At 44.2% G+C, this 24,344-nt stretch overlaps 2 protein-coding genes across 4 annotated transcripts in view; one reads left to right on the forward strand and one right to left on the reverse strand.

Moving 5' to 3' along the window:
• Positions 1-4,742, forward strand: part of LOC118103421 (plakophilin-4) — a 30,913-nt gene extending 26,171 nt beyond the window's left edge. For all 3 annotated transcript variants that reach the window (XM_035150347.2, XM_035150348.2, XM_035150350.2), the window contains 10 exons: positions 377-494; positions 930-1,124; positions 1,240-1,413; positions 1,709-1,859; positions 2,524-2,716; positions 2,823-2,907; positions 3,077-3,194; positions 3,333-3,464; positions 3,563-3,636; positions 3,833-4,742. In XM_035150347.2, the coding sequence (XP_035006238.2) occupies positions 377-494; positions 930-1,124; positions 1,240-1,413; positions 1,709-1,859; positions 2,524-2,716; positions 2,823-2,907; positions 3,077-3,194; positions 3,333-3,464; positions 3,563-3,636; positions 3,833-4,090 (1,498 nt within the window). In that variant the 3' untranslated portion in view covers positions 4,091-4,742. The remainder of the gene's footprint in view (positions 1-376; positions 495-929; positions 1,125-1,239; positions 1,414-1,708; positions 1,860-2,523; positions 2,717-2,822; positions 2,908-3,076; positions 3,195-3,332; positions 3,465-3,562; positions 3,637-3,832) is intronic.
• A 1,385-nt stretch (positions 4,743-6,127) lies between these two features.
• On the reverse strand, positions 6,128-21,299 carry LOC118103422 (kinesin heavy chain-like). The gene is made up of 26 exons (XM_035150351.2): positions 20,624-21,299; positions 18,917-19,004; positions 18,326-18,399; positions 17,765-17,869; positions 17,621-17,669; positions 17,473-17,528; positions 17,273-17,360; positions 16,916-17,040; positions 16,716-16,820; positions 16,465-16,613; positions 14,026-14,174; positions 12,104-12,282; positions 11,832-11,900; positions 11,547-11,753; positions 10,897-11,049; positions 10,592-10,789; positions 10,296-10,413; positions 10,053-10,123; positions 9,583-9,680; positions 9,207-9,308; positions 9,043-9,103; positions 8,871-8,942; positions 8,690-8,794; positions 8,247-8,457; positions 8,019-8,125; positions 6,128-7,883 (listed from the first exon to the last, which is right to left on the reverse strand). The coding sequence occupies exons 1-25, from the start codon at positions 20,747-20,749 to the stop codon at positions 8,043-8,045; spliced, it is 2,841 nt and encodes a 946-aa protein (XP_035006242.2). The 5' UTR covers positions 20,750-21,299; the 3' UTR covers positions 6,128-7,883; positions 8,019-8,042.
• Between the last annotated feature and the right edge of the window lie 3,045 nt (positions 21,300-24,344).

The raw sequence follows: 24,344 nt of genomic DNA on the forward strand, positions 1-24,344 counted from the left end.
TGAGTGGAGACTCCCCAGTTCAATTGTGCTTGAGAGGAACGGGTGTCGTCACAAAGTCGTAATCATCATCTATTTCCTCTAAGTGACTCTAAACAACGCTCCTGCACACGGGAGCATCCGGCGTTTCTCTGCACTCCCACTGAAGGAGGCTGTAGATTGATGGTATAGAAATGCATTGTGGGAGCGCGGTGCTGTTGTGCAGTCGTCTCATGTCAGCTCTCCATTAGCAGCGGCTGAGGGTTCCTATTGGAGGATGGGCTCAATCCTTTACTGTATCCAGGCAGGTTTTCAGCCGCCCTGTGGGGGAATCCACGCACTGCACCTCATATCTCAATCTGTATGTGTGTGTGTGTGTCTGCGTGTGCGTGTGTGTAAGGAACCTGAGCTCAGCAGGGGAGGAGGCGAGGAGTCAGCTGCGTTGCTGCGAAGGTCTGGTCGACTCCCTGCTCCACGTCCTCAAAGCCTGCGTCAACACCTCCGACTACGACAGCAAGGTGCTGCAAAAACACACACACACCCCCCACACACACACTGACAGTTTATTACCTGGATACTTTACCTGAACCTAAATCCAACTCAGAATGTGAACCATGTCATGAAAACACAATTTGATCATATTTCAAGATACTGTTAATGTGCTTGCTACTCTCACCATTACTACATTTCTAGTACTGGAACTATTATAACCAAGTAACTACTAAATAAGTAACTATGACCAGTACAGATTACATTTGAAAAAGTAATTTGATTATAGTTGTATCATCAATGATTGCATGATTATAATTAATATTTCCAGGTAATCACTAAATACATAACTATAACCAGCTCAGTCCTATTTATTACAGTGATTCTATTTCCGTCCTTCTAGCGCCACCTTCAGGCTCACTCTTCCTTGTACTGAGTGCAGAGGCTTTGTTGTGTCTCCTCAGATTGTGGAGAACAGCATCTGCACCCTGAGGAACCTCTCGTACCGGCTGGAGGTGGAGATGCCCTCCTCTCGTCTCCTCAGCAACCAGGAGCTCGACACCCTCCTGGGCTTCGCCTTTCCGGGCAAAGAGCTGGACTACCTCTGCTGGGGCAAGAGGAGGCGCGGCAGGAAGCGCAGCGGCTGGCCCGACGACAAGGTACAAACAGGAGGGTGGGGTTTTCCAAGAGGTGTTTCAGCACCTGGAGAACCTTTGAATTTATGGAGGAGGAGATGTTCCAGGTCTTGATTGGAAGTGTTTGTTGGCTGTGCAGTGGGACGACGGGGGGCCGATCCCAGGCTTCTCCCAGCCTCTGAGAGGAGCCGAGCTGCTGTGGCACCCGATGGTGGTGAAGCCGTACCTCAACCTGCTGGCCGAAAGCTCCAACCCCGCCACGCTGGAGGGGGCCGCCGGGTCACTGCAAAACCTCTCCGCCGGAAACTGGAAGGTAAAGCTGCCAGACTGAGCCCAGGACATGTATGTTATAGATATAAGTGAAAAAGGGTTGAAATCTTGGCTTCAAATCTTTTAGATTATTTTTTTAATGGTAAATAATCATGATTGCATTCCGTCAAGTTAAAAGAAATTAACAAATGAGACTCAAAACCTCAAAATCTCAAGTGACCAGCTTAATCCTGAGCGGTGCATGATAAATGACTTAAAACCATCAAGGGAAGCAGCAAGAAAAAAGAAAACACAGAAATCTATAATGTGAAATAACCACATAATCTGTGTGTGTGCAGTTTTCGGCGTACATCCGAGCGGCGGTGCGTAAGGAGAAAGGTCTGCCCATCCTGGTGGAGCTGCTGAGGATGGACAACGACCGGGTCGTCTGCTCCGTGGCCACAGCCCTCCGCAACATGGCGCTGGACAGCCGCAACAAGGAGCTCATAGGTCCAATCACACGCTGAAACACACATGCACCCACATACACACACACACAGACACACACCCACACACCCCCAGTCAACAGATTGATACCAGCTCGGCTGAGAAGCTGCGAAAAGACCATTTTCACACTTCAGTGGGGAACATCAACAGCTCATTGGATATAGGATTTCATATCAGAGGCCAGAATGACATGACGTCCATTCATATCAAGCAGGCTCAGGTTTGACAGAGTGAGAACACGTCGCCCCCTTGTGGACTAGAGTCAGAGAGAAATCATGAAGAAGCTTCCACATAAAACCAACAACAACTTGTCATTTATTACAATGCCTGATATTCACATTTTTATCATAACAGTACAATATTGTTTTGGTTTGCTCTCACAGTGAAAAAGGGCTCGACTTCAACCTGCCCATTAGCAAACAGCAGACAGACCCAGTTAGAGAGCAGCTGGTGAACATAATGGAGCATTTAGCAGCTAAGGAGGCAGATATTTCCCCCAGGAGTTGGTAGAGACCAAAAACAGGGCTTAGAAATTGGTAAAATATTTGACTGAATGTACTCGACACCACTCCAAATGAATGCTAATGTTTCTAGATAACCGAGCCAGACTTTAAATATTCCCGTCAGTCCAAATCAAGAGTTTATTTTGCCATGTCTCCCACTGCAGGAAAGTATGCCATGCGCGATCTGGTGAACCGGCTGCCCGGCAGCAGCCCATCGGTGCTGTCGGACGACACGGTGGCGTCGGTGTGCTGCACGCTGCACGAGGTCACCAGCCGCAACATGGAGAACGCCAAAGCTTTAGCGGACAGCGGCGGCATTGAGAGGCTGGTGGACATCAGCAAAGGGCGAGGGAAAGGGTAAGAAACAGCAGACGATTGTTGACCTTTAAACTTTAATTACTTTTGATTTTAAAACATTAACCCTCATGGAATCATTATTCTGTGATGTTATATTTCTTCGCAGGTACTCGATGAAGGTTGTGAAGGCAGCGGCTCAGGTGTTGAACACACTGTGGCAGTACAGGGAGCTGCGGAACCTCTACAAGCAGGTCAGAACCAGCACAAAAATTCAACAGGAAACAAAAGCTGTAATATGTAACAACATAATTCACATATATGGTCGACCGATACTTAAACAATAAAAGACACATGTAACCACAGACAGAATGTTAAACTCACAATCTTATTTTTGACTGGGCCGATGTAAACTCTGTGCAGGACGGATGGAACTACACCCACTTCGTCACTCCCGTCTCCACCCTGGAGCGAGACCGCTACCGCTCCCAGCCGACCCTGCCCACCAGCCCTCTGCAGATGTCTCCTGTTATCCAATCAGGTGAGAGTGGTCAAACCCGACGGTCCCAGATCTTCCTTTGCGAACAATTTGGAAAAACCAATGAGAAGCGAACGCACACACCTGTGGACGAGTAATGTTTTTATGAGAAAAATATGCTTTTGTGTTTTTTTTTCTCAGGTGGTAGTGCAACATCTTCTCCAGCGATGCTCGGGATACGAGGACACAGTTCAAACTATCAGAGGGCGCAGTCATCTATGCAACTCGACACCTATTACGGAGACAACAGTTTACACAAACAGCAGTACACAGGTTTGCATTAATTAGCCTTTACTGATGGCGTCCCTCAGGGATCTACGTATGGCTCCACTGGTGTTTTTGTCTTACGTTTTTCTCCAATCTGTGCTCAGGGTCTGAGAAGAAAACGCCGTATTTCATCGGGACATATTCTTCCCAGTCAGGGGAGGATTTGAGAAGATCCCAGGTCAGAACTTTCTTCATACGTTTAGCCACATTGTTGCTTGTTGTCGTTTGACAGAAAAAGAATCGACAATCTTTTAAATCATTAGTTCTAAGTCACATTTTATGCAAACATGGCTCTAGCTTCTTAAATGTCAGCATTTGCAGTAACATAATCATTATTGCCTGGTCAATAATTTACTTCTTTGTTCGTGTCCCAGCACCCAGAGCCATTCTACGATGAGCCCGACAGGAAGAACTACAACAGCTACAGAATGTACCTGTCGTCCCCACAAGACTTTGGAGAGGAGCAGTACGACGACGAGCCGGTCCACCTGACCCCGTCCTCCCCCGACGGCTACGCCAGCCAGTCCCTCCGGTTCAAAGCCAACACCAACTACGTGGACTTCTACTCCACCACGCGGAGGCCTTCAAACAAGGCCAACAAGTTCACGGGCTCCCCTGACTCCTGGGTGTAGATCCAAAAGCGCGTACATCGAGCTTTGTCGTTACGGTCGTCTGTTTCTGTGGGTGTTTGTGTGCGTGGGGGTGTGCACACGGGTGCTGTATGGTTGTGTGAAAGGTGGAGGATGCATGTGAACGTGTGTGCGTCTGTGTTGCAACTGTACTGAATGACCAGGGCGGTGTTTGCCATGTGCAGCTTTTGATTAAGTTGCGACATGTGCGCAATCATGCAGATAAATTCAAACTGTCCATTTATTTTTGATAGATTAGATCAGGGGTCAGCAACCTCAGGCGATGGCACGCGGCGCCATAATCACTGGCACACAGGCGATTTCTTATTAAAGAAATGTTCAAAGGTTTTGCCGTCACGCAGCCTGTATTATTTAGCTTGATCGATGTTAACACCTCCCAGCCACTAGGTGCCAGTAATGCGCCATAGGCTGGGTGCCAATCGCCATTAAATAATAATAAGAAGAAGCATCACGTTTCAAAGATCAGGCAGACGAGGGAGAATCGATCAAACGTGGTGTCCAGGTAGGAGAAGCCAACTCTCTCAAAGTCTTTGCCACTGCCAACGACTTATTATTGCAATCATAATGAGATAAACATGTTTGTTTGAAGTGTTGTTCTATATATAGCCAATATGGATGGAATAAAATGACATGTCTGTTGGAAATATTAATGTGGTTCAATAATAAAACTTAACATCAAAATGTGTTGATATGGCACACTAATTAACAAGAACATTTTCACATTGGCACTTATTGTCAAAAAGGTTGCCGACCCCTGGATTAGATGATTAAAATGATAGACATTTCAAAACTGAACAAATATTTAAAGTTTACTTAAGCAATCACTCATTTTTTTCCTTTTCTGGAATAAAATACGTGAAATCTAGATGAAAACTTGACTAAATTAAAGATTGGATTGTTGCCCATGATAGTGGTGCTGCATACCGCCTCCTGTTGAGTGCAGGTCGTTCACAACTCCTCCCCATGTCACTCTAACGTCTGTCACATGACCCCCAGGTGGGCGACCAAACCCAATGTGACCCCTCACCGGCACTCGGCTGTGAACGAGCCCTCAGAGGTTTCCAACGTGGGAATAAAGGAGTTTTTCAAAAGAGAGGTGAGGAACTGAAGTAAGTGCAGTTGCCCTTTGACTTAAAACCAAATCTCCAAAACATATTTATATATTTGCAACATTGGGTGGACAAGGTTGGATCAAATTCAACATTTTGAGCTTTTATCTGCATCATTGTGGATTTTGCGGAGACGGACGTAGTCAAAAGATGCTTTTTTGAGAAAACCCCGGCCCTGACCATGTTGTTTACCAGAGTGTTTGTTACCGTCAACTGATTTCATTTTTCTCTGCAGTAAAAGTGTGCAGTGTGTTGGCTTTATAACATAAACATCGTCCGCCAGCATCATGTTGAATGCAAGAGGAAAAAGAAGTTATCCCAGCTCCTCAGCTTGGATAACTTCTGTAAAAAAAAATGTGACACCTGGGCCAAATAATATTTACCAGTGAGTAAGAACACAGGATGAAATTCTTAACTCTAAAAATGACTTTTAAATATTATTTGACCCAGGTTTGGAGAAGAGAAACTCGTTAATGATAAGTATCCTCACTCTCGGGGGAACCTTTCAAGACTCAGAGAACCGAGGTTACGCCCTGTAACCTGTCGCTTTTCTGTAATGTTGGCCAAAAGTGCAGTATATCATAAAGTATGTGAAATATGTGACAAGAACATGTGAAAATCTATTTGTACAGATACAATGGTTTAACCGTCCTGTTACATTGTTGTATTCAATATGTAGAACTTTATATGTGATAGTGTGGAGAAGATTTTTCTATTATTTATTGATTCTTTTTATTGATTTACTCGTGACCTGACCAAAATACCCCATCTGTGTGTTCTGTCCAAAAACTGAAGATGACGATGATGTGCAATGTTACAGAGGGAGATGTATGTATAGGGATTAAAGATTATATCATGACGATATCTGAAAGCCTGTAATCTCATTTAAAAAAAACACCAAAAATGAAAGTTAAATAGATACATCTTTATTAGCATCTGTTGGTATATTCAGATATGATGCCACAGCCAAAAGAAATGAAGGGAACTGAAAAACAAAACAATGTGCAAACTCAAAATGTACATCACGATGAGGTAAACGCATCTCGTATACAAACCGCCCGTTCACCCTCCCTGAGCATGCCTTTCAACACGAGCTCTACTCCATGCAGTAACATTCACTTGTTCAACGTGGACAGGGCGGATGCGGCTGCCCCGACAACCACCCTCCAATGATTAGACATCGAATGAGGAGGGAGATAATCTGGCTCAGAGTCGTGATGTTAAAAGCAATTATACCGACGCTCTGTCGCCTTGAGAGCCGTCCGGTGTGTCGGCGCTAATGTACATTCAAAAAAACATGCTCAGCCGGCAGCACAACGGAAAGCAGCGCAAACCAATCTTTGACTAGAGGGTAAAGGGCTCTCGTTGATAACAATCTTTTGCTTTTAGGAAGGTGCAGGGGGCATTTATATGTAAGTATATTTAACCACGTTGATTCTTAAATAATTCTGAACAATGGTCAACCCACTGAAGTCTGTTAGTCAGGTGGTCCAGGTGTTTCCAAAGGCACAAGGTGTGGCAGAGTGAAAAACAGACTTTTCAGCCAATCAGAGGGCAGGGATTTCAAGATAGGGGGGGGGGGCCTTTAATTTGTCTGCTTTAGTTTTTTTTAACTAAATTGGGTTTTAAGTCCTCTGACTTGCTGATCAGGAACTTTCCAGTTTCATAAATGTTAATATAGGACTTAAATTAGAGATTTAAGGAAAGTTTAAATAGGCCTTCTCCTACTGTCCAAGTCCGAGGAACATCTGATTGGCTGGTCAGTGTCCCTGCAGGGCTACAGAACAATGCAAGCAGGCAACATCTTATAATTTAAAATGATATACAATTTTATAACTTCAAAATCCTGAAACGCAAATAGACGATAAAATGACACTAAACAAATCCGTTAAATTAAATCTTTACACTTTCTTAAAACATGATTTAAATGTTGTGTCGTCAGGGGACAGAAGCTAATGTAATTTTGGACTTTCAAAAAAAAGACTTTAGCAATATTCGAGGGTCATGAGATTTTATACAAACAGCACAGATTATGAAAATACGTTCTAAAGCTCGATGGCGGGTTTTTTGGACGATTGTCAAAAAGGACACGGCTCAAGATATTTGTACAGAAATCCAACAGAGTATTTTGAGGGGGGGGGACACATTACGAGCTGTGCGTCAATAAGTGTGTTAACTGCATAAAGTAAGTGAATTTCATTTCCGCCTTAACTTAACGATGAGATACTCTCAAAGACCACCCCCCCCATCTTTTTAAGAAAGCAAATAAGCATATTTCCCAAAATGTCAAAAGTATTCTTTTAAATGAGTGAATGCTGGTTTAGGATTAAATGAATAATCTAGAGGTTGGTCTGTTCCACTTGGCTCGTCAAGCTTCGGAAGCAAGTTGCAGTCGTAAGTGAAAAAAACAGAGACGCAACAAGTCACCTGCTAAACTTCTAATTCATGTCGTAATCCTTCATAGAGAAACTCAGGGCCTCGTTTATAAACGTTACACGTTGTTCTGTTGCGTAAAGTCAGAAATGAGGCCTGAAGCAAATGAAATCGGTGAGTTTTTCAAACGACAAACTGTTGTGATGATCTCCCGCTGGTGCTCCCACTGTAAGGGGCGGGGCTTGTGGCTCCAGGTGGACTGGTCGGCATGCGTGGAGTCGTTTGTGGTCCGTCTGCAGGAAGGAACCAAGATGACATCAGAAAGATGCAAAAACAACAGTCTGCTTTTATATATCATGATTTTTTTATTATTTGCTTTATGTAACAAAAGGTTTTTAACGACATTTGAAATGACAAAGCGTACTCACAGGGTTAAACTTGCTGTTGTGGTTTTAGTGGGTGTAGATGCCTCCGGTCTTGATGCAGCTGCTGATGGGGGATGACAGTGGATGGTGGCCTGGACGGATGGGCTTTGCTGAAACACAAAGAGCGAACGATTATTCATATTCAAATTATTGTTTTTTTGTCTCCTAACTTATTTTTGTTTGCGGGGGTGAGAGTAAACCACAAGAAGCATCCACATCATATTCTCTCACCGATCTGCGCAGAGTAGCCCCTCCTGTTCTTGGCCCGCACAGCCTCTTTGATGCGGTCCACCTCCTGCTGGTAGCGCTTGCGGTCCCTCATGGCGTTCTCCTTGGCGTCCTTCAGTGCATTCTCCAGGGCTTTGACTCGCTCGGCTGTGGCACGGAGACGCTTCTCCAGTTTGGGCAGTTCACAGCGAAGGTCCGCGTTGTCTCGGACCAGCTGGTGTAAAACAAAAATTACATTTACACATATTAGTATGTGTAATGGAAAATTTTACCATTATACCACACTAAATATTATCTCTGCTTATGCATACTCAGTCAGTCAGTGAGTGAGTCTCAATCAGTCAGTCTGTGAGTGTGAGTGAGTGAGTCAGACTGAGTCTGTCCGTCCGTCCGTCCGTCCGTCCGTCCGTCCGTCCGTCCGTCCCATCACATGTTAGTTACTTCACCTGCTTGTGAACCTTGGTGAGCTGCTCCAAGTTATTCTCCAGGAAGGAAATCTTCTGTTTCTGGGCACCGTTGCCAAGTCCCTCCTCACAATCCAGCTCCGCACTCTAAAATATAAAAATATTGAGGTTTAACTGGCATTTTCACAAAAACGACACTGAACAGCAGAGGATGGTCTAGTACCTTTTTAACCCGTGTGGTGAGTTCCTGAATGAACATTTTGCGGAGGTTGTGGAGAGTCTGCAACTCTTTGGCCTGAGAGAATAGAGAAAAAGCAACATTACATGACCGTACGTTACTGTGCGGCCATTCTTGGGTCGGGAATTCAACTGGCAACCAAAGCTTTCAGACTCACCACAGTCTCCTCCAGCCCCTTCAAGTCCTCTTTGGCCTCTTCCCTCTGTTCATTCAGCAGACTGGACAGAAACCACACACACGTTATCCCAACACTTGCATAACATCTTAAGCTACATAAGCTCTGCACCCTTCAATGAATTGCATGGGTAAACTGGTACTTACATCAGTTTCTGCAGCTTGGCATCCTTCTCCTGCTCTTCAGCCTTCACTTTGTCGTAGTCTGACATGAGTCTCTCCTGCTCCAGTAAAAGACCCTGGTTCAGACTGAGGGAAAGAGAAATCCCAGTAAATCAAATGCTGTTGTCCTCACCTCATTTTGACCTCAAACTAAAAACTGCAACTAGTGATTACTCAAGTATCTCAGATGTTGTAAGTGCTGCTATCACCAGTTTTGTGTGTGTGTGTGTGTGTGTGTGTGTGTGTGTGTGTGTGTGTGTGTGTGTGTGTGTGTGTGTGTGTGTGTGTGTGTGTGTGTGTGTGTGTGTGTGTGTGTGTGTGTGTGTGTGTGTGTGTGTGTGTGTGTGTGTTGATTCCCTACTCGGTCAGCTCATCCAGCATCCTCTGCTTGTCTCGGAGGCGGCTGAGCAGCTTCTGATGAGCCTCCCTGTGGTTTTCCAGCTGCTCCTCCAGTGTTTTCTGGAGGACGGAGTCAAAAGGACACATTAGTGACACAGGGCTGGTCCTGTACAGGGGACAGACCAGCTTTTCTACGCACTTGAACCCATTATTCCTCTGAAGGATATTAGTTTACATCAAACATGACATACATTTGACATACAACTTTTTGTTGTATATTACATTAATAATTTTACTGTCCAACACGTGAATTGTTTACCCACTGCAGGAGGGGCCCTTCTAGGTTACATACATACTAATTTCATTGTTGCCAGTTTTGGATCAAACACGACTAAGAAGGAAGTATTACACTAGCAGCCTATCTTAAGCTTGTGATGTATAAGTTCTGGGGCCGGCTCTGAAATGAAACGTAACTTGACTGTAGCAGTTCACCTTGATCTCCTCGCCTCCATCCAGTCGGCCGATGTCCTCCTTCTCCAGCCCCGTCATCTCGTGTCTTTTCTCTGAGAAACAATGGAGACGACAAATTACTTTCAGTTTTTAGTCCGAGAGGATGTGGTTTTACCTGACGGAGGATGTGGAATGATGCGGGTCACTTGAAACACTCGTACCATTAGCTTGAATGGTATGCGCACAAAAAGCGGTTTGTTTAGAAGGGATTTGTCGTGCACTGACCCTGAGCCTGCAGTTTGGTCAGGTCCTCAGTCAGAGCATCCTGACTCTCCTCCAGCTGTCTCTTCTTCTGCTCCATGTTCTGCATGTAGTCAGTCAGAGACCTGATCTTGGCCTGGTGCTGGACACAATGTGAAACCATGGATGGTCATAATTCAATCGTGTTTTAAAGACATTTAACAGGACATTGTTCAACATTTATGGGTAAAAATGGCCAAGCCGCTCTAAACCAGATAAATAAATGACCCCCGGATGCTACAGGACACGCCACAGGATAGCCGTCAGGTGACCACGGTTACCTGGGAGATGAGCAGCTGACAGGATGACAGCTCCTTCTCATTGGCCTGGATCTTGCGGTGGGCGTCTGCCTGAGCGCTCTCCAGCTGTTTGCTGCGGTTGACCAGCGACTTGACCTCTGACTTCATCTTGCTGATGTAGAGGCGAGCGACCGTGAACTCCTCCTCCACCGCCGAGCCATTCCCGTTCGTCTCTGAGGACTGGGGGGGGGTACAGAGGGGAGGTTGGGGCGTCAGACTGGGGGAATGATGTGTGACTGTATGTGTTTATACAGTGTGTGTGTGTGTGTGTGTGTGTGCGCGCTCACCCCGGCGGCCTTGGCGTCGCTGGTGCCAATGATGGCGCCGATGTCACTGAGGTCCCGCAGCAGCAGGTTGAGGACCTCGGCGGCTCTCTTCCTCTGAAGGCCGTTCAGCTCCTGCAGCTGACCCAGCTCCCTCTGCACCACCGACAACAGCACCTGTTGACAACACACACACACACACACACACACAAGAAGTAAACAGGAGGGTTTATCTTCCATTTTTGCAAAGATTCTAGGTATAAATTACCTTATTAAAATAATCATTTAACAATATTCTATTTATAATCTTTCCCATCATACACATCAAATTACATCTTTAAAGAAACATGCTTTAAATACTAGTTCACAACACATACTATTTAAGTGAGATATTATAAAGGGTCTACCAACAGCCTTTCTGGAATTAAAGTTATAATTATCACAGAAGTTATTATAACAAGATTGGAACACTGCTTTACAGCTTTTTGCAGGAGGAACGAGTTATTCCAAAACTTAACCAAAAAGAGAATTTCTGGCAATCGCTGGGATGTGAAAAGATACTTTATTTCAGCCACGTCAGACCCTGGGAAATAATTGTGCTCATACTTGTTGCACCATCTTATCAAGATCAGATTAAACACTGTAAAAAATATATATAAATATGTACAACCCACCGTCTTCTGCTGCAGCTCCTCGGCCAGCAGCATGTTGGTCTGATCCCGCTCCTCCACCTCCTGGCTCTTCTGGTCGTAGTTGACGGCCAGCTCCTCCAGAGCCTGCAGCACCTCCTTCACCTCCTCCTTGGCCAGCTCGTTCTCCGCCTGCAGCCGGCACAGCTCCTCCTGGATCTTCTCGTAGTCTCGCCGCGTCGATGCCAGCAGCTGGGAGGATGTGGGGTGTCGGTAAGTACAAGGAAAAAAAGGCGTCCACACCGACACAGATAGACGTGTTTAACCCACCTCTTCCTGATCCAGCATCTGTTCCTTGAGTTTCTCAGACAGCTGACTGTGTTGGTTGATCTCATCATCCTTAAGAAACAAGAGTAAAATAAGTCAGGCTTTCAAAACCTATATCCAGACGTTAACATCTATTTAACAAGTTTAAATAATGTTCTCCTCCGTGTTTGATGGGGATTTCAGAGAAGGGAAAAGGGCACTGACCAAAAACATGACAGACACTTGACCAGGCAATATGTGTGGAGGAGCCACGTCAGCCTCTCCCTCGGCCTCACCTTGTCGTCCAGCTGCTTGTACAGGTTGCTGATGTCCTCCTCGAACTTGCTGCGCTCCTCGCCACAGACGGCGACGCCTCCTCCGGCCGGCGGCAGGTTGTCGATGACGGGGGTGTTGTCGCACTCGATGCTCTTCTGATCTTTGGCGCTCAGCTGCTCCTCCTCCGGGACGTTCTCCCCTGTAATGTGCACTCGTGTGTTAGATCATTTACTAGTAAACATGCTGATCTAACAACTTGAACTAAACAGAAATGCAAACTTGTTATATAATTCAGATTTTATAGGGATTTATTCCAGCAGATTTGTTATACAAGAAAAATAAAAGCCAAAAATTCTAGATGCTTGAAACTTTAATAAGACAAAATGTCATTCGTGGGAAAACGTCTCTTTCAGCCGCTTTCATCAGGCTAAGCTGGATGGAGCTTTGAAAACGTCCTCCTCCCACGTCCCCCTCCCACGTCCCCTCTGAAGTAAGATTAGAGGCTGGTCTGCGTTTGACTGTTACTAAAACTTGCCGAAGTCAACGATGCAACATTTCATGTGAACAGTAAAACCAGGTGGGAGTCTCTGAAAACATGAACCTTTAAACCCCTGGCCTTTAGGCTGATGGGACTTCGGTTGCCTGGAGGTGGCGCTATATGATACATCAAACTTCAATCATATTCTTTCTCAGCAGAAATGAAGATCTGCACATTTTATGGACTAGTCCCCAAACCACTGTGGCTTCTGCTGGGACGATATTTTTCACCTCTAAAATCATAATCATAATTTTTTTTTTTTTGCCTGAATAATAATAATTGAACCAAAATATCTTGGCAGTACACTGAATCAAATATACTGCACACATGTGTTTACAGTAAAATCATGTCATCTTGTGATTACGTGATGTAAACCAGAGCTAAGTGTGTCTGCAGCCTTTTGGCAGCACTGTGATCCCAGCAGACAAATAACTGCTGTCTCAATAATTATTGACTTCTTAATTGAGCTTTTTCTTCAACACTGACGAAAGCCAACAGCAGAGGAGACGACGGAGGAGAGGACAGACGGAGGAGGTGAAGTGCTGCTCTGTGTAAAAGGCTCGGCACGGAGCCGGCAGCTGAGTCACGGCACAAGCACCGCATCAGCATAGTGTGTGTGTGTGTGTGTGTGTGCGCAAAGAGTGTGGGCTGATTTGTTGCTAAGGTGGGGGAGTGTTATCAGCACCCGCTTGGGAATTGAAAAAAAAAAAAATCAACAATGACCAGATTGAGAAAGAGGGAGAGTAGAGAGACGCTGACGCAAAGAGGAGAAGGGAAAGCGAGTGAGAGAGGAGGGGTGGGCGGAGGCGGGGTTTCAGTGGTTACCATGCAACAGTGATGGAGAAAAGGCGGAGGGATGCTGTGAAGCAGACACTGCAGTCTCAGAAACAGACAAACAGAATGAAAACAGACAGTACAATGATGAACGATTGTGTTTATATATCATCTAAGCATATATGAGGTACAATTAGGAATTTGTATCCTCATCTGTTATCAGCATAAACATAGATTCTATAAAAGGATGGACAACTTCCTCCCACCATCCAGAAATTAAGGCATTAAGGCAATCATCCAAACTGATGAAGTCATTTGGAGTCTGGGCAGTAGAAAAATTAGCACTTGAACATGCATCAGTGTGATGGGAGCTACCTGCAGTTAAATGGCAGAAACAGTCTTTGTGAAAAATGGATTTGATATATATTTCGATGTTTGGGCCATGTCCCATCTGCTAATAGGGATGAGGCAGGGTTTATGACCTATGCTGCAGCCAGGAGGGAGCAAGGGAGCAGTGAACGGTTTGATGAGTATGTTATGGTCCATCTCTATCTCAATCGGGATCCCAGAAACCTCGAGGATTTACAACCTCTGGAAGACAATTATTTACTTTGAGTTTTTTTTCCTCACCGTTCCTCCAGCGGTTGAGTTCGGCCTCCAGCCTCTGGATGACGCTCTTCAGGCCCTTGTTCTTGTCCTTCTCCTTCTCGTATTTCTTCTTCCACTCCTCGGCCGTCAGCTCCAGGTTCACCGACACCGTGTTCTTGATGGTCTTGGCTCTAAACAGTCGCAGACGGAGCAGAGTGAGGTCGGTTTGGACGCTGACAGATTGTTTCTGCCCCATCTCTACCTTTATCATTTTCTTTAGTACATGGAGTGACTTCCTATTACCAGCCTCTTATCACATTTGAACGGAGCTGAGGCCGAATCACAAACGAAAATCATATTAATATATGAAAGTATGGGTTTGATTTGAGGTTAACTTCAAGTGAAGACCAAGATCGAGTTTAAGGCTTTTTCCCAAGAGCACAAACGGAATTTATAGTTTGAAGAGGTTTTAAAGATATTTTTCCTTAATATTAAATCAATTTGGCAGCATTTAAAAAGTGATCTGGTTTTAAGTCAAGCTAAGTAGAAAGTCTTTGCATTCACGAATCCCTCTGGAGCATCTCATCTTGTTTTTACCTCCGCCAAGGAGATATATATTTTCACCCCTGTCCATTATGGTTGTTGTTGTTTTTAAGCAGGAATATGGAAAAACTACTTTACAGATTACCACGGAACTTGGAGGACTGATACAGTGTGTATGAGGGTAAAGGATTTTAAATCTTAAACATTGTGCAACAAGGCATTTTCAGAGATTTTCACCATTTTCACAGAAAATAATTCATGAGAAAAATGGATAGATGTGCAATTTGTGCAGCTTGATTGAATTTAAGGAGAATATTGAGCCTTGATGGAAGTATGGGCTCTACTGAGGGCCGTTCTAGTTTAGTATGTTAAAAGGAATTCATTTTATGAGCTTCATTTGTCAGTAGAATCTACCGGAACACCCACGTGCTTTTCTCCTCTTCTTACTGCTAAACTACCGCATGATTCAAACATCCTCAGCGAGCTGTTGCCGCAGATAGTCCAATTTGAAAGGATGCAAACTGTGAGAGGCTGCCATGTTGTTATCTGCCAGAGGAGCCTTTCCACATCTTCCCCCTCTGATGAGGAAAAAATCTCATTTGAGCCTGAAACACTTCATTTCCTGGGCACAGAGGGCAGATGGCTGCACAGCACTGGCCCATCAGCCACGTCCCATCGCTGCTGCTAACGCTCGATTACATAAGCACTTTGAACTCGGACACTGTCGCGATTGAGTGAGAGCAGTTCGGTTTTAACACCGAGTTTCATTAGGCAGGACGAAGACGTAAGATGTTCCGTAAAAATGTTATCCGTCGCTTTTAAAAAGCTCCATCATAGTATCTATTTGACTTAGTGAAATGAAATTGTTGAGTGTTTGTGCGTGTGAAGCAAACCCAGTGAGATAAGAGACGAGGGAGAATACAGAGCGGGAACCAGAGACCACAGAGACCAACAAACAAACAAGGTGTGGTGGGTTTCTCCGTAGCGATCTATAAATAGGAAGAAACCCGGATGCACAGTGTGAAACTCAGAGCCATCTGGCTGCTAGTGTTCAGCACTGACGTCAGCCATTGCCCTAATTTGTCTCACTTTTAATTTGCTTCCAATAACAAAAACTATTAGTATCAGAGGTGGTTGCATCGTTCTCTATATTTAGACTGAAATGAGGAGTCTCAATTGTTGAAGTCTCTTATAAGACAATATATCTTTTGGGATATTGGATTGTAAAAAGTTTGGACTCCCTTATATTCAAAGAGCAGATGATTTAATGTTCACGACATCAGATATTCTTTCAGAGAACGGCTGTAACGTGTTTTAACAATGAATCTTTAAAAGGGTTTGTTTTAGTCCAAATGAATTTAAAAGAAGTTGAATGTGTTTTCATTAGTTCATAGCGTTTCCTGAAATCGTTATTGCACATATCACTGCAATGAATGCAAGAAAATAACCCGCGTGAAAGTCTGTGACTGAAGGACATGATACACAAATGTGGGTGTTTCTTATTGTTGTATTTCATCTTTCAATTCTCTGAGGAGAACAATGTTTGGTGATGAGGACGGATTAATTACACCTCAGAGAAACAGGATGAAGCCGAGAGCCATAGATGCATTTATATGTGTATGTGTTGCATTGTGCATTTAGTGCTTGTTTATCAGCCAACACACACAATGAGCAGTTTTAGTATGTGTTGGCAATTTCGAAAATTCCTAACTTTGTTTTTCATACTCAAAACATAGAATTTTGTCTGAAATTGAAAAGTGGAAGTAAAAACAAATAATCCTAATAATTCTCTGATATTATCAGACTCACATATTTAAGTAGAAAGCGGCTAAAGCGCCTGAGGGGCAGTGAGAAACTGTCACTCATGTATGGACATCGTCTACTTTCTCCCGTTGATAGGTCAGTACTTAGGAGCTGAAAGATTAATGTGACAGGTACCTCTGTCCAAACATGAGCGTGGACTTGGTCTCGGATTCGTTGTAGACGGACGGCGAGCAGCAGATGATGATGGTGGTGCGGCAGTTTCCGCCCAGCGAGTCCTGCAGGATCCGGGTCATCTTGCTGTCCCTGTACGGCACGTGGGTTTTCTGGAGAGAAAGAAAAAGAAAGAAACGCATCTCTGTGTCACGACGAGGCGACGCCACACTGACGCTCGTGGAAGTTAGAGACGGAATTGCGATCGACTTAACTGTTCCCTCGGCCAGAGCTGAGATGACGTTGCCCAGCGCCGACAGAGATTTGTTGATGTTCTTGGCCTCGTCCAGCACCGCTCCCTCAGCTCCCGTCTTACTCACCTGTTCAAACAATCAACTCACAGCGTTATCAACTTGTCAGTTCATTAAACACACCCTGAAACCAAACATTAATTCCATTTGTTTTCTGGTTTGACCTTCTCGCTGCCGGCCAGGTCGACCAGGTAGAGCTTCCCCGACAGCTTCTTCTCCGTCTCGATGTTCTCCTGCTTGATGTTGATGAGGAAGATGCTGTGGCTGCGGGAGCTGTGCTCATTCATGTCTGCAAAATAAGGATTCCTTTTAAAGTGGCAAAACCTCGAAGCCATGAATGTCTGTAGGAAATATTACGATTCTCTGTCCAGCAGCTGTTGAGATGTTTCAGTCTGGAGCGACCCAACAACATACAAAAGGACCAAGAGAGCAACATCTCCATTTACCGAGCTACAGGTGCCAGTGTCGGTGGAAATGGAGACAAAGACATTAAGATGAAATACGGGTGCAGGGATACGTACTGGTGACCGCCACGTGCCGATTGTCTTTGCCCTCGTCGATAACATCCATCACCTCCTCTGGACTGGACACAAAACGTTCAGTACAACCCTGAGAGAGGAAGATCATCTTTGTTATATGGAATATTATTATTATTACAGATATTACAGTATTAACTGATATTTGGATAATTAATCAAATTTTGTATGTGCTGTTCACCAACCTTGACATAGGGCACTCTGTTTTTGTCTTCATGCACCGAGAGGTTCGTCTTCGACACTTAAAATGAAGCAGAAATCACACGTCTCTTGTTGCAAAATGGCTTTTAACAAGCAAAATAGCAACATGTGTATCGATCGTTGCACACTTACCATCCAGCAGGTCTCTAATCTTGTCCATGTAGATTTCAAAATAAGAGACCTGCACAGAGAAATTGGGAAAATTGGAAAATTGTCCATATAAAAAAACTAAAACTATTAAATAACTATAAACTATAAGTTCTTTTTTTTCTTTACCTTGATGTGAAACTCAAGGTTCTCGTCCATGGAGTAGATGTGGTCAAAGATGTCATGGGCGATGCGAGGGATGATTCCCATCAGCTGGGGGTCATGCAGTTTGCCCTGAACACAGCGGCGGATATCGTACAAGGATATTAAACATTTACAAAAAACTAAGAAGCCAGGAGAATTAAAAAGAGCCTTTGGTGGATTAGAACTGGAGTAATTTGCTGGAGTCAGTTTATGCCTTTTCTACTTCAAATCTGTGAATGTCCCTTCAAAGCAAACCCTATGAACCTGGACATCAGGGTGGGTCTCCGCTATCTGGCTTTTCATTCCTCGAACCTCAACATCTGTAAGAGCTTGAGTGGATTTAGCGTTTTGCAGTAAGTCTGTTACACAATGACTGCCGTGCTCTAATCCTCCGAACTGGAGATGGGAGCTCATAATAAAGGTCAGTGGCCGTCTTCACACAAAGACTCAGACTCCGGGTCCGATCGATTGGTAGACTGCTTGTAAGATCTTGCTCCAGATATTTCGGACGCTGTGGTTTTGTAGTTGACTGAGCGAGTCTCTCACCTCCATCGTGTGTGTCTTCCCAGACGACGTCTGCCCGTAGGCGAAGATGGTCCCGTTGTAACCGCCCAGCACATCTGGAATCATATTGAATTCAATTATAAATATGGCAATGCCTAAAGTTAACTACAATAACACACAGTACTGTGGGTTTCTGTGGTAGTAAACCTTTTGTTTTGCAACGGAATATTCAATATTAATATACAAATGTTACTACTGCAACAATTTTTGTATTACTTTCAGACATTGTTATTGCTATTAACTTCCCCCTATTTACTTACTTTATTACGTGTGTTAAACTACCAGGCTCCAATTCCTCTTACTGATACATATGCTACAATTAGCAAGAAGTAAAATTCATTTCTAGGCTCAATAAGATAGCAATAGGTAATGATAACAGGGAAGTACTGCAGTTTTTAGACTACAGTTGTATAGAAAGTATGCTCTATGTCTCCATTATGTAAAGTGAGAATGAAAAACAAAAGATGGAGGACAGATTAAGTCTGTGTGCAGAGAGACAATAGATTAACGTTACATAAGAGCAACGTTTTTCATCAGTTTGCCTGCAGCAGGTTTAAAACCTTCATGTCGTACCTTTCACGATCTGTTTGGCGCACTGGTCGTACACTTGCCCCTGCGACGTGTTCGGAGGCAGCACGCGGTCGAACACGTACGGCTTGGCCTGTTGTCAAACCAGCACAGGACACATTAGAACAACAGGGATATGACAACAAACAGCAAGAATTGTTATCTTCATAAAAAGGCAGTAAAAAAAGTGGTAGCACATAGATGTGAGCCTGTCACGATCAGTCAATATTCATCAAGTCCAAAACACAAAGGAATTGTTTCTGTCACGCTGATGCATCAAATGAGGAATTCTGAGCTGGAAAAGCTCCAGTAACTTCCAGGATGCTTCAGTGTGATCATCCATCACCCCCTCCTGCCCTTGTCCAGCTAGGAACTCTTTCTCTTGGTGGGGGTAAAAGCCTCGTCGCAGTGAAAAGCAGCTGTCAGCACTTGGCAGCAGCAGCACTCTGACTCTACAACTAAAGCAGGGAAACCATTGCCACAGGGTCAGAGCTGCTGGGTAATGTGTTTTAGTGCAGTTTGATTGATGGCACGAGGTGGTGACGCGCACTTAGTCATGGTGAGACGGGGGGAGCAGGGGCTGCTAATTGGCGAGGGGGGAGGGTACAAATAAAATACAACATTGACTCTTTTTTTGTGCAGATAAATACAAATGCAGGGCTTCAGAGGAGAAATGTTCTGGTGCAAAATGTGAAGGCCTAAACCATATATTATGTAGCGCTTGTGTCGTTTCTTCCCTAAGTTCCTGCATCAGCACTTTTTTAAAGATGGTGACTCAGCGTGAGTACAACCTTTGACCCCCCTCAAACGATTACACCCTTCAACCACAAACATGTCCCTCTGCAGGCGGGGGGGCGTTACGACAGGGGAGGCAAAGCAGGTGACTGCAGCCACAACAATTTTGCGAGAACGCCCTTAAATGCTATGACCAGGCACCAAAGCCGAAAACAAAGTCATTGTCATTATGCTTGCTGCCAAAAGCTTACTGATTTGGTTCGTAATGGTTTGGTCTGGTACGATGTAGGGGCCCCACTTCCCTTTTGCCTGGGGGCCCCCAAAGAGCCTTGACACACTCCTGTCTCTCCAGATACATTTTAATATGAAAGGTTAAAGACACAACTGCTATTAGAGGCTGTTTTCTCTTCTCCTCTTCATACTGTAGAAGTATTTTCTAGAAATTCCTGTTTCTAACGTAACTAAATTAGATTTAGATGACACGTAAACACATTACAGTCGTGTCACGTTGGTTTGGTTTTGTTACCGTTTGTCTCTGAGGCGTTTTAACGCGTTAAAATGTGTGAAATGAAGATTGTCTGATTCTTTTTGCATAAATATATTGATGAAATCTTGAATTATAACTAACAGGCTGTCTATCATTTATCAGAACCTGGTTAGAAACATGATTTGCAATGGGTCATGATGCTGTTTTAAGAAGAAGAAGCCTACAGGGGCGGATACAAGTTTTAGATGACACTATTCTGCATAATACTCCTGCATCAAACACTACACCTCTGCAATATTATATGAAATCATTTATATAACATCATCAGAATCTTGTGACATCTGTAGTATTGGATGCTTATTGCGCACTTGGCATCTCCAGCCTGTCTGCAGGGCTCCAGAAGACTTTCCTCTGAAACACTGCAGTGTTTGTGTTGTGCCCCTCTCTCACACACACTCTCCATCACAACAACAGGGAGCAGACGGACTCACCGTTATCACCACGGTGTCGTCCTCTTTGAATTTGGGGATGTATTTGTCCCCTCTGTTGATTTCGGCCTCGTTCAGGGGCCTGAAGCGACACATCACTCTCACCCCGCACTCTGCTGCATTCACCATGGCTGCTGCTGCTGCTGCTGCTGCTGCGGACCCTTTATCCGGATGATGCGAGGAACCAACGAGAGGCTGGAAAACCCGGTGGAGGATTCGGTGTGTGGTGGTCAAAGGGAGGCTCGGGGACCTCAAGTGGGGCCTCGGGTCCTGAGTTCGGTTTCCCCTGCAACAGAGACTCAGAGCATCACTCGCAGACAAAGCGGAGGTCAAACGCGTGGTTTTCTGTTTTCCCTAAGTTGAGCAACCTCCACTGCGCAACGCGTCCTTCATCCAAGCCGGACACCTCGGCTGCGCCATGTCCAGAACCGGATCCACCGCAGCGCTGCGTCCCCGCGTCGGTGCACAGGCCTCAGGGTGCAGGGGTGACACCGACACGCCGTGCGGACAGCGGGCTGGCGTGTGTCTGTTGTTGGCGGAGGGGGTGAACGCGAGGGTCGGTGCCGGGTGTGCAGGGGGAGAGACCGGAGAGGACGCGCACAGACAACCGCATCGTCCGGGACTGGCAACGGAGGCGCGCTCCCGGCAGGATGACGCGGCGCGCTGCCGTGCCCTGCATCAGCAGCACAGTCACTGAGATGCTCGTGTGCACGCGCTTTGGTTTAGTTTCATTTAGCAGATTGAAAATCACGAGTTATTATCTCTCAGCAATAAAATGCATTAAGAGGTAGATACCACTGTCCAAAATGTTATTTAAATTTTTTAAATTATAATACAACAAAAAAAATGTATGGTCCTATACATGTTCATATCAATATTTGAATGATTGATAACAAAAAGCCACCTCAGTTAGTGAGTGTTAACTTGCAACTGAATCCCACCATGACGTCCAATTCTGGAGCTTTTGATCGCGTCGCATGATCTTCATCCTTAAACAGATGAAAAGGCAAAAAAAGTCCTTAAAGTGCATTAACAAAAATATATATATATACAGCTCTGGAAAAAATTAAGAGACCACTTAAAAATGATCAGTTTCTCTGATTTTGCTATTTATTGGGAGTAAAATGAATTTTTTTGTTTTATTCTATGAACTACTGACAATATTTCTCCCAAATTTCAAATAACGATATTGTCATTTAGAGCATTTATTTGCAGAAAATGACAACAGGTCAAAACAACAAGAATGATGCAGTGTTTTCAGATCTTGAATAATGCAAAGAAAACAAGTTCATATTCATTTTTAAACAACACAATACTAATGTTTTAACTAAGGAAGAGTTCAAAAATCCAAGCAGCTCGGCTTTGTTTGATGGCTTGTGACCATCCATCTTCCTCTTGATCACATTCCAGAGGTTTTCAATGGGATTCAGGTCTGGAGACTGGGCTGGCCATGACAGGGTCCTGATCTGGTGCGAGACACTGTGGCTTGTAGGCCTCTCCAGGTCTCCGTCTAACCATTAGATGACCAGGTGTTGGGCAAAGCTGAAAACTGGACTCATCAGAGAAGATGACCTTACTCCAGTCCTCTATGGTCCAATCCTTATGGTCTTTTGCAAACCTCAGCCTGACTCTTCTTTGCTTCTCGTTGATGAAGGGCTTTTTTCTAGCTTTGCACGACCTCAGCCCTGCCCCTAGGAGCCTGTTTCTAACCGTCCTCGCCGTGCACTTCACCCCAGCTGCCGTCTGCCATTCTATTTGGAGGTCACTTGATGTCATCCTACGGTTGTTGAGTGACTTTCGAATGAGTTGGCGGTCATCCCGGTGAGTGGACAGTCGTTTTTCGTCCTCTGCCGGTCTGTAGCTTTGTTGTCCCTAATGTCTGCTGCTTGGCCTTGTTCTTATGAACCGCCGTCTTTGAAATTTTAAGGATGGAAGCAACCTGACCCCCACTGTATCCCTCTGCCAGTAAAACCAGAATTGAACCCGTCTTTTGGCATGGTCAATAGTCAATTTTTTATATATTATATATATATATTAATATATAGGATTTTACAGTCAAGCATTTGTATTTTTATGACAGCAAGTGTGCTACAATTCAACCTAAATTACATGATTATACTTTACCTTATAATCCTAGGTAGAGGATACGAAATCAATCATTCATTAGCCCACATTAAATGTGTGCTCTCCTATTTGCCCACTAGAGGGCAGTGTTCAACAAGAAATACTCCCTTTAAATGCATCACTGACACTCTGAGCTTGATTCATGATTCATCACATTTTAAACTCGATAAAAGTTAATAATCTGGAAACACCCCGGAAACAGGAGATTTGAAAACACGTGACACCAGATCATTCAAGTAAGAGTGACCATGTTTTTAATATCTTAAACATCTGTGCAACATTGTTCAAAATGTTACATCACTGCATGACCTGTAATGTTTCACAATATTTACCAAAAAAAAGTCCAAACAATCTCAAAATAATGGACTCTGACAAACTATCCCTAGCCCACATTAATGCAAAAATAAAAATGAACTTCAAGTCTATTTTCTGTAAAGTATATATTAGTGAGAAAATATATACTTAATTACAAGTTGAAAAAATAATACAAAATACAAGATGGCAGCACCCGTATCCGAGGTAGCTTAATTTAAAGATATAATACGTAAGAGTTCTTCATTCAAATGTCTAAACATAACAAGACCTGTGTTTTTTATTTTGTTGACTTGTGTACTTACATATCCAAAATGATTCCAACAATGTTCAGAGAAATCCCCAATTTTATTCAAGGCGCTTTAGTTACTGTTTTGATTAAAGGGACCCCTGGTGGCCAACATTTTATATTGCATATTTAATGGGAGGAAGTGGAGAGGCATCTTTATTATTATTGTTGGGGTGTGTCACTTTTCTTCCCAGTAACTGCAGGATAAGTGATGAAAGAATTCAATTGACTGCAGTGATTTGTAATTTCCACCCCTGAGGGACCGAACGACAGTTGGAACCATCTGTCGTCGGACAAGATCTACATTATTTATTGGAGTTTTTTTGTGCACACAAACATAAAAGTCTACAAAAGTGCAATTATTCCAAACAATCTTTCCAAAAGCCCTTGAGCATCAGATTTTAGTGTCGCACCGATCTCGCAAACAGTTGGGGGTTTTTTTCTCTCCCAGAAGAACCAGAGGGGCTGATGGGAAATGTGGCTATGGACTATGATATCTAAAAATTAAACACGACTCTTAAGGCCAATGGTGCTTCAGGATCCTGTTTGTACACAAGAGAGGCTGTAAAGCTGTCAGCCTCACTCTGCTTCAACCTCTCTCTCTGTGTGTGTGTGTGTGTGTGTGTGTGTGTGTGTGTGTGTGTGTGTGTGTGTGTGTGTGTGTGTGTGTGTGTGTGTGTGTGTGTGTGTGTGTGTGTGTGTGTGTGTGTGTGTGTTTATGGCCTTTTACCCAACATGAACCCACTATTATTCAATGAAAAATTAACTGACTGATAGAAAGATAGATAGATAGATAGATTGGTGCTGGGGACGGAGGGATGGATGGACAGATGAACAGATGGGTGGGTAGGTGGGTAGACGGACGGATGGGCGGGTGGATGGATAGATAGATAGGTGGGTGGGGGGACGGAGGGACAGATGGACAGATGGGTGGGTGTGTGGTCAGACCCAAGGACAGGCGGATGGATAGATACATAGATAGATAGATAGATAGATAGA

This window comes from Hippoglossus stenolepis, chromosome 24, assembly GCF_022539355.2.
Source record: "Hippoglossus stenolepis isolate QCI-W04-F060 chromosome 24, HSTE1.2, whole genome shotgun sequence".
NCBI classification, from domain to species: domain Eukaryota; kingdom Metazoa; phylum Chordata; class Actinopteri; order Pleuronectiformes; family Pleuronectidae; genus Hippoglossus; species Hippoglossus stenolepis.

Bases quoted from the DNA above. Each gene is read 5' to 3' on its own strand.
- LOC118103422 (XM_035150351.2), bottom strand. From the start codon at position 20,749: ATGGTGAATGCAGCAGAGTGCGGGGTGAGAGTGATGTGTCGCTTCAGG. The intron at 10,124-10,295 runs GTCAGTGCACGA...ATTGTTTCTCAG, and splicing joins GACCAAACTGCAGGCTCAGG to AGAAAAGACACGAGATGACG. The intron at 8,458-8,689 runs GTGAAGTAACTA...GTTTTACACCAG, and splicing joins TCACCAAGGTTCACAAGCAG to CTGGTCCGAGACAACGCGGA.